Genomic DNA, 12,344 nt, shown 5'->3' on the forward strand with positions numbered 1-12,344 from the left:
TGTGATGGATTTTTTCTTCCATTTTTCCAATTCTTGTTTGGACCCAAATGCAGTTGTGGCACCAGCTCTACTCTGGGACTGTGACTTCACAGCTTGCTTACCTTCTGCATGAAGAAATAATCCCTTTTATTTCTGTTGAACCTGTCACTGTCAGCTGTCATTTAGTGTCTCCCAGTATTTATTTTGGAAAAGGCAGGAAATGAGTATTCATTATTTATCATTTTCCCCATGCTTCTCATGACATTTTTGACTTCTGTCCCAGTTCTGTTCAATCAGTTATTTTCCAGTTCGAAGAATCTTTGTTCAGTCAGAAAAAATGTTTTAAAGTCGCGATTATAATCAGGCATGCTTATGAAAATGCCATGCCCTGGAAAACACTCCAGAACTAATGAAAAAATTTGAACACTGTCTAATCCAAACAGAAACTCTTTTCATTGTTCTAGTCTCAAATGCAAGTCTTAATCTAATTCAGATCCTGCATTTTTTATTCAGGACTGAAGATGTTGATAAAATTTATTCCATAGTTAAAAGAAAGAGATGCTATCAGAACTTTGCTAGCAGTCTGAAGGGCTGCTGCTGTGACTTGGACAGTTAGAATGTTAAGCCTCTAAAATCCTGTTGTTTAGAGAGGATCATCTGTATTGCAGCAACAGTTTGGCCTCACAGAATCTGATTCATCCCCAGTCTCAGAAAAGACTTTTTCATCCTACACTTCCATGGAAAGCTGTGATATGCAGGAGATGACTCTTTTTCTTGATAATAAGTAGAGTGTGGAAGCTTTTTGTCTGCACTTTCACAGCATTTTACAAAGGTGGTTAATGACTGTGATGAGGATTGTCATCACCGGTTCTGAAATAAAACAAGACTGAAACATGGATGAGGACGGAGTATGCCAGGTCTGTATACCAAAATTTTGGAAGAACTGGGTTTCGGGACAGATGGGCAGTGCGCTTCTGTGTTTATAATGAGTTGGGTCTGTGAAGCCAGTAGGATTTAAACTCAGCTTCAACTCATCCCAGGACAAGCCATGGGTAATGTTTGACTATTCATGTGTCCGTAACACTTGTCGGATACACCATAGTTGCCATCCTGAGGTAGCCACAGTGAGGGCAGGCAATGAGGAATTGCTTTCCTGGCTGAAACTGGAAGCAGAATTTTGGTAGGATATATCAGGTCACAATCTTAGTTTAGCCAGGTTGCAAAAACACAGTAACCCTTCTCCTGCGTCAAGAAGAGCTCCTGACACTTTTAATGGCAATGGGCTTAGAATTAATGTTTTATATGTGGGGCAATGCACATAAGCACTGATCAGACTTGAGCTTCAGTTTATGACATCTGACAAGATCATAGCCATTTATTGTTGTAATGTTCTTTCACCCTGAATCTTTGGCCATCCGTGCAACACTCATTTGGAGGCTCTTTCATACGTCTCCCTCAGCTTTTCTGTCAAGTAGGTTTTGGGCTGTGAGCTGGAGACTATCTCCTGTCTGTGCAGCAGCTACCGTGGAGTGTTCTTGTCCTTGTCCTGAGTGCTGTGACAATCCCGAAGTGCAATAGGAACAAGCTGATTTGTCTTGTTCCAAGTGAAAATGGCAATTTCTCCATGTGCGTCTCCTGGTATAATTTGCAGGACAAATGGAAGAGCTGGAAGATCTGCACAATATTAGGTGCAGATAACAGCAATGGCTGCATAAATATCTGTGTTCTTTAGAGACAAGTTCTCAGCAGTGCTTTTGGTTCATGCCCATAATTAGCTAGTACACAGACAAGTTCAGCTTTCCTTAATGTTCTTTTCTCTTCCTCCTTGCAGATAATGAATTCATTTATAGAAACCAGAATGGCACAGTGATTCTGAGGAATGTCGAAACTAACAATTCAACAATATTAATAGAAAACAAAAAAATTGTAAGTATTTTCTATAATGAGAAGCAGAATTTCACAGTTCTGTTGCAGTTGGATCAGTAAAGCAGAAAATGACTTGGGTTTCAACTTCATGTATTGTCAAGTAGCAGCAATACACTGGTTATACTGTGGGCTACGCAGTGATTGATAATGTGAAATTGAACTCCAGCTTTTGTTATTATTCTGCAAGCTCAGTTTCTTTCATACTACGGGAAAGTGTTATATAGATAGTTGAAGCTAGTCTTGCATATCATATATAATTGAAAGATGCATAATTCTCATCTTTGCATGCTTAATAGAAAAGACAGTTGATACAATTTACTGTCTGTTGGTAGCATTCTCCACGTTTCTCCATGCAAATACTTATTTTTTTAATTTGTGGATTTGCTGATTTTTCTTGCCTAATGGTTGAAATGTATTTCAGTGTTGTTAATGAATAGTTTTGATGACTAGCAATGGAGTTACATGTGAGAGAAACCCTAAGAAATTATTGAGAAAAGAAGTTAGTAGGTGGCTATTAAAATGAATGCAAAGAAATTCGCAGCTCATACAGAGTATTATTTATAATGATGTAAGTGTTTTGTAGCATTGTTTGTTGTAGTAGATAAAGCCAACATTGTTGCAGAAGTTAGTACATTAAATGTCAGTGTTTTCAGCAGTTCCTGTAAGTTAATTCCTGAAGTAAAATACACTTATGTTTGCTTCAGCAAACTCCAGATGAATCCTGTCATCACATATGCAGTATCTGCCCAAGGTTTTGAATAACTTAGTGTTTTTATTTTACTGTATCACTGCAAAACTACAAAAGCAGAGGATGTCTAACAAAGACTTATCTTAATGACCCAAGATCTGCAGAAAACAGTTTTAAAAACTCAAAAGCTAAAAGTAAATGTACAAGAAAACTATAAAACCATATTCTAGGTTGGTTTTATTTTGCAGTATATGACTCATACAAAGCTCAAGTACAGTATTAATTCTTTCTTAATGAGACGAAGAATTTGTCATGGAATTGTTATTGCAGGACCAAACCTTCAACTTCACATGCTGCCATTTAACCTTTAACTTTTGCTACATCACATAAGCAATCCTCATTTACCAGAGCATAACCCCTATCGTTATAATTCTGTGAAGGGTAAAGGAATGAGCTGGCTTCCTTTAATGTCAAGGTCCCTTGAAGTCAAACTGCCTCCATTTGGCTTCTGTTTATTCCCCTGTTTTTTAATTTTTTCCATTTGTAAGAAAAGCACAGTGTTGCAAGATAATCCTACTTACTCTTGATGTGGCTTCCCTACTGTCTGTTCTAGCCCTGCTCCTCTGCCCTCTTGATAAATAGATCTGCAGAATATCACCTCCACATGAATGCAAAATGTACTGATACAAGAGCCATCATTACACCTCATCCAGGCACATTACCTTTGTCCTCTTCTCTCCCAGCTCTGGGTTGGAAAAACCTTTTTTACCTTGGCATGTTTTCCTTTCTCTGTGTTATTAATATAATTAAATAAAATCCGTCTTCATGCTGACACTGCTGGCTCTTATGCTACTCTGGCACCCCCTACTCTGATCCATGCTGGCCCATCAACCCTTTAGGTTGCCCAGAGAGGTTGGAGATGCCCCATCCCCGGAAACATTCAAGGTCAGGTTGGCTGTGTCTCTGAGCAACCAGATCTAGTTGAAGATGTCCCTGCTTATTGCAGGAGGCTTGGACCAGATGGTCCTTTCCAACCCAAACCATTCTATGACCCTGTGATCGGTCCCCTCTGCCTTTGGCTGTGCCCTGGTTTCACCACCTCCAGCCTTGCTGGCCTTGGGGAGGACTCTCCCAGTTGGATGCTGTGCATTTCCCTGCAGCCCAGATTCCCCCTTCCAGTTTGCTCTTTGGGAATCTCTCAAGGACTTGCATCTAATTTGTTAGGTGCAAGGGTAAGATTTGAAAGGCAGTGGGTGAGCAGCGTGTTAGTGACACCTCTCTTTGACCTTGGTGCACCAGCACTGTGTTATATTGAAACACCCTGGAAAGGAGAAGGGATGTCTGCACTATACAAATGATAATTGGAGCAGGGAGAATGTAATTCCTGTCAAGTCTGAGATATTTTGGCATCTCTTCTTGTTAGTAAGACTAAGAGCGCAGCTTTTTGCAGAACCCAGGTCAGGGTGCACCTGGAAAGCTGCATCACCACAGCATCCCAAAGACTTTTTTAACTGTGGAAAATGCGACAGTTTTGCTCAGTGTTGCCTTGAGACAGGTAGTGGTGTCTCTTTATCATAATTTGCTCGAGACGGTATTTACTGTTTGTTATCTTCAGCACTTTGGCCAGGGGCTGCAGGGAATGAGTGGGAATTAATACATTGACATTTATCAGGGTTTTCTACTACCTGCTGCCCCACCAGCCGCTGTGCAGTAGGATTGTAAGGAAAATTCTGATTTTTTGTGACAGCTGCCATGTCTAAATCACAATGCAGTTATGCTTTCTCTTATGGGAGTGTATATGTGACCACATACCGTTTCTGATTTTTGAAAATAGATGCAACGTATTATTTTTCAGGACATGTAATCTGGCAGTATTCTTCATCATTAGAAACATGGTCATAACAATTAGTTCTAGATGGTTTTGGCTTAAAAACTGAAAAGTATTTATTACAATGTCTGTTTTATTTTCTAGGTCTCCTTAAAAGCTATTCGATATGAGGTGTCGCCAGACCGGGAATATGCTCTTTTTGCTTTTAATGTTGAACCAGTAAGTAAATAGACTTGATTTCAAAATATACAGCCAGCGGTGGGTTTTTTTTGGTTTTGTTTTCCCCATTCCTGTGCCAGTAAGATGATATTTTTAATTAATCGCTTCCTATGAAACAAAGAAAGCAAACCCCTCACTTAGATGTTCTGAGAGCATGTCACACTGCCATCTAGTAGAGGAGAAAGGTATAAATTACACCGTAGAGGAGACTGTCATTGCCAGGATTTTATCGTCTTCAGGAAGGGGGATTGTACGGACATGTCTTTGCTACAAGGATTTCTATTCCTCTTCTGTGTAATTTTTTTCCATGCTGCCTTTTTCAGTCACACTATAAATTTTTTCCCAAGAACAAAAAACAACTCTCAGTGTCTCCCACAACTGAAATAATACGTTAATTATGGTGTCACCGTTCCCAGTGCTGCAGTTAGGGTTGAGCTATCACTTTCATTATAAATCCTTTTCTTCAGAGGGTTAGGTATAAATCATTTGTAAGAAATCACTGTTGGATTACTATTAAGTTTTACATTAGGGTGAATTTTCTACTAAAATTCCAAAGAAAAAAGTGTAATGATTAATTTTTAAATGATGACTAAAGAATCAGACACATGGGAATCGGTTCTTGGGCATGAATAATATTTATTTTCTTTTTAAATTCAGCTGGTTAAGACCTGAAATGTTTGAATCATAGCTATGCTGTACTACTTGGATAAACTATAAGCCCCGTACATTTTGGTTCCACAATCTAGAATTGCACCAATTCCTCAAAATGAGAATATTTCATTCGCCAACAACTGTAGTTCTCCTTCCATAAAATAAATCTAGTTTCAGCTGCTAAATTTGTTAGCCCTTTAGGTGCTAGAGGTTGTGGCTCTGTTGCTCATCTAATTTCTCTGCTGTCATCTTTGGAGTTATTCCTGACTCACAGTGGTATAAAAGTCAGGAGAACCATGCCTGGTGTTAGAAAAAAATCAACTAAAACTGTATCAGAAACTTCAGGGGTAATTCATAATGGCTTCTGGCTGAGAAATCGTTTTGGTGCAACTGAACTTACCCGAAGCTTAGCAGAGTTCTAGGCAGAGGTGGATGTGGAAGTGTTAAGTTAAATCTCTGTATAGGGAAGACAGCCTAATGGCCACTGAGCACGCAAAGCCTATGTCTGAAAGGCCCCCTGCCTTGTGTGCCAGAGGTGTTTTGTAAAATTCAGTTCTTTTAGTGGAGATTGGCCTTTGGTTGTGGAAGCCCTGTGCTGACACTGCTCTGGCTGGAAGAGCCCTGAGCAGAGAGGGCTTCCTCAGTTCCTCTGAGAACGAGAGAAAAATCCCTATATCAAGAAAAATTATAATGAGAGGGAAGAAATCATTCCTAAAAAGTGGTAATAAGAACTTCCCTTTTTATTCTCAACCTTTACCTGTCAAAAGGGCTGCACATATGGAATATCTTCAAGAAGTAAAGTTACAGAGGCTTTTGCAGCCTTGTGTTCCACCTGCAGAGGAATGCTTGATGCAGGCAATGGAGGAAGAGGAGGATGGGACCGAAAGGGATGGGCTGGATGCGTTTCCTCCATATCCTTCTCTTTACATGTCCGTGCTTGCAGTTCTGTGGTTTTGCGGTGCAGGCAAAACACTGCAGGGTTTGGTGCTTTAGATGCCCGTCTGGAGAAGAGAGAGCAGCACACAGCCAGGTGCGTCCTCTTCCTCACACCATGTCTTCTTCCAGAAAGGAAAACCTGAGTGGCAAGCTGGAAATGTGACCTTCGGGAAGATCTCAGGATGTCACTGGTCATATGTTTGGTTTCAGAGAGCACTGCAAATTGTTCAAGTATTCACATAGGAATTTATGATAGCAAGAATTCCTGAAGTAGTCTTCTGAAACAAAACAAAACTAAAACCCCTACTTTTTTTTTCTTTCAAATCCATGCTTATATACAATATAAAGATAGTATTTTTTTTTAAAGAAGCATTCTAATAGAGGGGTAGGAAGATTCACTCTTGAACATTGCATCCTTAAGCCATGATGAGTGGTCCTTTGTTTATTAAAGTTGCAGTAACTGTTAAATTACTTATTCAGCTATCTTCTCACTTGATATACAGACTGTGGCAACAGATAATTGCATGTTAGTTAGCTTTTCACGTTTTTTTTGCATTTCAGACTGCATTCTTGGACAAAATTCAAATTATGCTGTTTTCTGCAACACAAGAAAGTGATTAGTAAAGCCTTGGGCAGTTGTCCTTGTTGCAAAGGCATAAGGAAATTTCAGGAAATGTATTGGCAAAGGAAATCTGTTCAAAGTTTAATTGTTCAAATACTTTCAAGAAATAAACTCTTTAAACTATTGCATACTTAATTTATAGATGTCAGTAAGTGTTGCTTTTTTTTTTTGCTGTTTAAAATTGTGAAGTGCTGCCTTTTAATTTTTTGTGAGTACAAATGTTTTCAATGTTTACACAATACAGTTGTCCTGCATTTACATATGTGTATAATGTCTTAATATATATTATATGAATCAGTCCTTCATCTAAATTCTAGTAGGGATGGATTCAGTCTCTATTTTTTAAGAACAGCTAGGAATAAACATCAAAATAGGAAAGCATTGTGTGTCACTCTTATGAAGTTAAACATTTTAAGAAAAAAGCTATGAAATCATTTCCTGACACAGATAGCTTCCTTCTAAGGTTTTTCTATTTATTTGCACAGAGCATCTCAGTGCAGTATTGGGTCTGGGTAATGGCAGTGACACCTACATTGGATTAACACAGCCCTGAACTGGCAGAAACCTACTTTGCAAAGATATTGAGGCAACTAATGTGTGTTTTCCTGTTGTATCACTTCATCATCTTAGAGGATGATGAATTAAAGTGTGTTCCTTAAAATATATTTCTCCCAGGAATCTTGGCAGGCTGTTGTGAGACTGTCGTGGGTACATTGTGGCTAGTCGGGCTGTCAGACTTCATTCTAAATGCTTTTTTGCAGTGCTTATATTTACAGAAGTTTAATCTTTCAGACAGCAATATTCTGGGTAAGCCTTGTGCTAATAGGGAGCTCTTCTAACCTTGAACACAGAAGATTTGTTCTTTTTCTAGAAAGGTCATAGGGAAGGTGCCAGGCTTCATTGTCTCTTGCAATTTTTCTGTTGTTTGTTTGTTTTTTGTTTCTTTACACTAGTGCAAGGTCCAACTTGAGGCTGAAACCACAGAAGTTTCGGGAAAGCACTGAGGAATAAATACACCCATAGAGAAACTTTGATTTCAAATCATCCTTCCCCAAAACAAGTGTGTGAGGCTCTGGATATAGAGTTCAGTAACCCCAAAACACGTAGGGAAATGGGGGTTTAGCAACAGTGTCTCAGCAGAAAGGGTGCAGAGGGTCAAGTCTCACAAGCATTGCTCACCTCCCAGGGAGACATAGAGGTCTCTGGTGTTTGGGCTGGAACCACATTTGTTGGTCTCCAAAAGGGATTTCCTAAATAGCCAAGTGACAAACCACCTCTTAAATTCCATAGTGTTTCTGCCACTTGGGAGGGTGATGGGGTAAGAATAATGAGGAGTAACCAAACCCTACGAGGTTGGGAAGCTTTCTGTGGTTGTCGGGGTTAACCAGTGGAGTCTGTGTAATGGTGATAAAAGAAATAGAGGAAAATAAATTAGAAGAAAAGTGATTTTCTTGAGTGACATGACATTAAAGAGAGAATATTTAATTGCCTTTATTATGAATAGCTGTCATTGTAATGCAAGAGAGGAACTAAAGTGGCCGAGATTCTTCTTAAAGCTATTTGTTCTTCATTTCCAATTTACCAGTCCATTACTGTGTTTGAGCTAGTTAAGAGCAATTACACACAGGAAATCCTGGCTGATTAATATGGACCAAACTGCTAAGTCTTCTGAACAACAATTAGGGCTTAGAGACTTTTATGGCTGATACAACAGCCCCTATTACCTATTTTGCAGCTGAAGGAATGCATTTTTATAATGCTGAAAGCTGCAAAGAATTAATCATTGTTGTAATTAGAGTAGGCCCAACTATTTTTTTTTTTTTTAGAGTAGTTTATGCAGTGAGTGTAGTATTTCTTTTTTCCTTGCCTGTTGCTGTAGATCTCATGGGAGTGGTGGGACAAAAGAGACCTCAGAAAGACCTGGTCCAGACCCTGGACTTTGTTTTTAGAGCATGAATGAAGTAGAAAAGCATTATTTATAGAAAACAGCATATTATTATTGTTGTTACTATTCTTACTATTGGCCCAAATCTGGTTGTTATGTGGAATGGACTGGTATTGTGCTTATGGCTCCAATTACAACCTCATACTGCTTTAATTAGTCATGTAAAAAATAATATAACGCTTGTTATTTCCAAAACACTGATGGATATAAATATTAATGAATCCTAACAACATCCTTTTGAGTTAGGTGAGAACTATTATTATGATAAATATGCCTTTGAAAATCAGAAACTGTCATAACTTATCACCAGTAATACTGCCAATATTGTAGCTATGATATTTATTACTTAATTGAAATGGATTTACCATTACTAGAAATAGGTTTGTGTAAACCTCTTTTCTTTCTGTGATAATAAATATATTTCACATTTACTTTTTTTCATTCCCACCCAATGTTGTTTTCAGGAACAATGAGTATGTACCATGATTACGCTATAGAAATTGAGCGCAGTTAGACCATTTGCACCATGAAATAATGCCACCTGGTTTAGTGATGTGTTTAATTTTTGGTGTTTGTTGTAAACCCGTAATGTTTTTGAGTGGAGCATTTTGAGAGAAACAGTCATGTTAATAGTTTTCATATCCTTTTTTCCATATGACTACAGTTTTGAATCTCTGTTGCTCATAAACCAGGACTCCTTCCCTATTGTAAAACTGCACAATATAAGGGCAATGTTGACTATTATCAAAGGCTCGTGGCTAAAACTTTTCCCAACATTTTTAAACCTAAAGCACTGTAAATTTGTTTGTCTATGAGAATAAGTTACCTGTTATTAGAATAAATAATATAGTTTCACTTCCTACATAAAAAGAAAAATCAGTCCAGAAAATGTAAAGTTTATATTAGTTAAAATGTTTTTATTTTATTATATCTTTGCATGTGTGTATCTTGAAGCAAAATATCATCTCTTTCCTTGGTTCACCAGAGGATTGTAGTTGTTCAGTGCTTCTGTAATGAACAGAAGTCAAGTTATCGATGAATTAGTGGAACCACATAGACCAGCCATTCATCAAAACTGATGATTTGCTAAATCTTGCGTCTTTTTCATGAAAACAACATCTTCAGTGGCTTTCCATAGAATAAATATTAACACCATTCAGCTAATAGTTAATATTTCAGTAAAATGCTCAGAACTTCTGGAAGCTGCACCATCTTCATGAGCGTGTCCTTGTGGGGTTCTAGCAAGGTGATTGGGGGACAACAGGGCTGGAAGTGGAGGGCTTTCTTTTTTCTCTTTCTTACATACTCTCCTGTTTTGAGGCATATTATTTCAACAGCCAAGATCAGTAGAGTAAATATGTTTAATAATGTGCTTTTTATCCTATTTGTAGTAATAAGGAGAACAGAAGTGCTCCAGCTACGTTTGCATAACAAAAGCTAAGGCTTGTGTGTCCAGAAGTATTGCATTAACAAGAAAGTACTGAGAACATAGGGGAGGTTAATTTTCTGGGTGATAGTTTACTTTGGATTTGAAGCTGAAGCAGTAGCTATTATTTGACAAAATTTAGAGGCAATAATTTATTTCGAAAGGAGAGTGTTGTGGGTTTTTTTTAATTATGAGTCTGGTCTACTTAAAATACCCTTTGTGAAAGACTGCCTATCTTTTCTAATCTCAAAACCACCATGAATAAATTCCCTAATCTGCCGTTTTTAATACGGGCTGAACAGCGACAAGATAGACAAAAGAGGATTTTCAGAGGCATCAGAGAAGGTCGATTCAGAAACGTTTCTGCACTTCCATTAGCTTTCCTGTCAGACCTTGGGGGTTCAGTGCACCCAGGACACCAGCACTTCACAGTCACCTTGCATTAAATAAACCAAATCTCCTAATAAAGAGGGTCTGAGCAACTGGGGGATTCTCCTGCCGACGAATCTCTGTTCAGGCAGCGGTAGCGGTATCTCTGTCAGACATACCGACGTACTGAGTTCTTCTGTTACGTGTTGGTATCAGTAGTTGGTTCATCCTAATTAATATTTGATATCTGCAGTGATACAGAGAGAGAGAAGTTTGCTGCACAACTCTAGAGGGATTTATAGGTTTTCAAAATGCTATTACAACGTTGTGCAAACACTGTCTTCTCAGGTGTCCTCAGGTGTGCCTTTGACAGCAGAGTCCTTTCAATCACAGGGTTGTTTTCTCCTGCACGTTCCTCCCCAATTAAAAATTCGTGCTATGGGAGGGTGGACACCCATTTTAATTGAGTAAACATGTTATTAGGTGGGTGGGAATATTTGTTTTTACTGCTCGGCAATCATCACTCTGTCAAATTTCTGTCACATTTTGTGTTTAGAATAGAAATTTTTGGAGGCAGGCACAGGACGGTAGAGCAATGATTGGTGACAATTTTAATCCTAGACCTCCCTTTTGAAGGAGAAACTACAGAAGCTAATTTTATGTTGGTATCTTTCAGGACCAGTTTTAGACTAACACTGGGGAAAGAAGTGAAACCTTTATTTTGTTTGTTTTGGAGAAGCCTCATGGTTCATTTCAAATCCCTACAAAGCTCCAGCAGAAAATGTGTTCCTTTATGTAGCCTTATTATTTGCTCTTAGCAACAATCCTTCTGCTTTGGCACAGCCCAGGTCAGTTACAGAAAAATTTCTGGCTTAAACAAGAAGGTGGAGTATGATTAAGCATTCAAATACATGAACTGCAGGGACATTTTCGTAGTTAAAGTTCCTTGGGGCAAGGGGTTCATAGATAAAATTAAAGGTCTGTCGTCGTAACTCTGGGTAGAAGCAGCAATAAAAAAATGCGGAGTGACATGACATATCCCACATCCGCATACTTTTTTCTTTATTTCCTATTCCTAATAAAGAGGAAGTGATAGGCACTGAATCTCAACCAAGAGGAATAGGTGAGTGGAGCAGTCCTGTGTTTATTTTCCATGGAAAAAGTGTTTGCAGCCTTTAAATGAAAGGAATGGGTGCTCACCACAGCATCATGTCCTCAGCAGGTACTCTGGGAGTGGGATCATCTCAACGTTGAAGGAACTGGTGGGGACCCTGTGTTTATTGTGGAGAGCCACTGTGGCTACTTGTGGCCTGCAGCTCTCTCCTGGACCAAACAATAGAACCACATTGGGATCCCTGTTTTTTAGCTCTGTTGCTCCCCGTTAATGGGGGATGTTAGCGCAGCTGACATCACTCGGGAGCAATGGAGGAGGATTTAAACCCCGCCCAGCGAGCTCGAAGGACCTGGAGCAGAGTAGCGCAGCAATGAGGACATGGTGCTATTGCCTCCAGGCTCAGGACGCCAGCTCACCTAGTGGTCATCCCTCTCCCAGAAGACAAGAGGACACAGCGATGGTTTCTACTTGGCCAAAAGCCGTCGGCAGAAAGACTGTGGGGACCCAGCTGGAGCCCCTGCACAGACACGCAGCCACCCCAGCTTCCGGGTGCAGGGGGTGCCTGAGCCCAGCACTGGGACCAGAGGGCAGCAGCGACAGCCCCGGCGTGTGGGGTGGCCGAGTAGGTGACCTGCTCAGCC

The 12,344-nt window shown here is 39.4% G+C and overlaps 1 protein-coding gene across 1 annotated transcript in view; it reads left to right on the forward strand.

Annotated features, from left to right (window-relative positions):
- Positions 1-1,810: 1,810 nt before the first annotated feature.
- LOC104513880 (dipeptidyl aminopeptidase-like protein 6) overlaps positions 1,811-12,344 on the forward strand; it is a gene marked incomplete at its 5' end in the record, with an annotated part of 40,039 nt that continues 29,505 nt past the window's right edge. Inside the window, 2 exons of the mRNA XM_010157380.1 lie at positions 1,811-1,905; positions 4,566-4,640. Of these exons, the coding sequence (XP_010155682.1) occupies positions 1,811-1,905; positions 4,566-4,640 (170 nt within the window). The remainder of the gene's footprint in view (positions 1,906-4,565; positions 4,641-12,344) is intronic.

This window comes from Eurypyga helias, unplaced genomic scaffold, assembly GCF_000690775.1.
Source record: "Eurypyga helias isolate BGI_N326 unplaced genomic scaffold, ASM69077v1 scaffold3588, whole genome shotgun sequence".
Taxonomy (NCBI): domain Eukaryota; kingdom Metazoa; phylum Chordata; class Aves; order Eurypygiformes; family Eurypygidae; genus Eurypyga; species Eurypyga helias.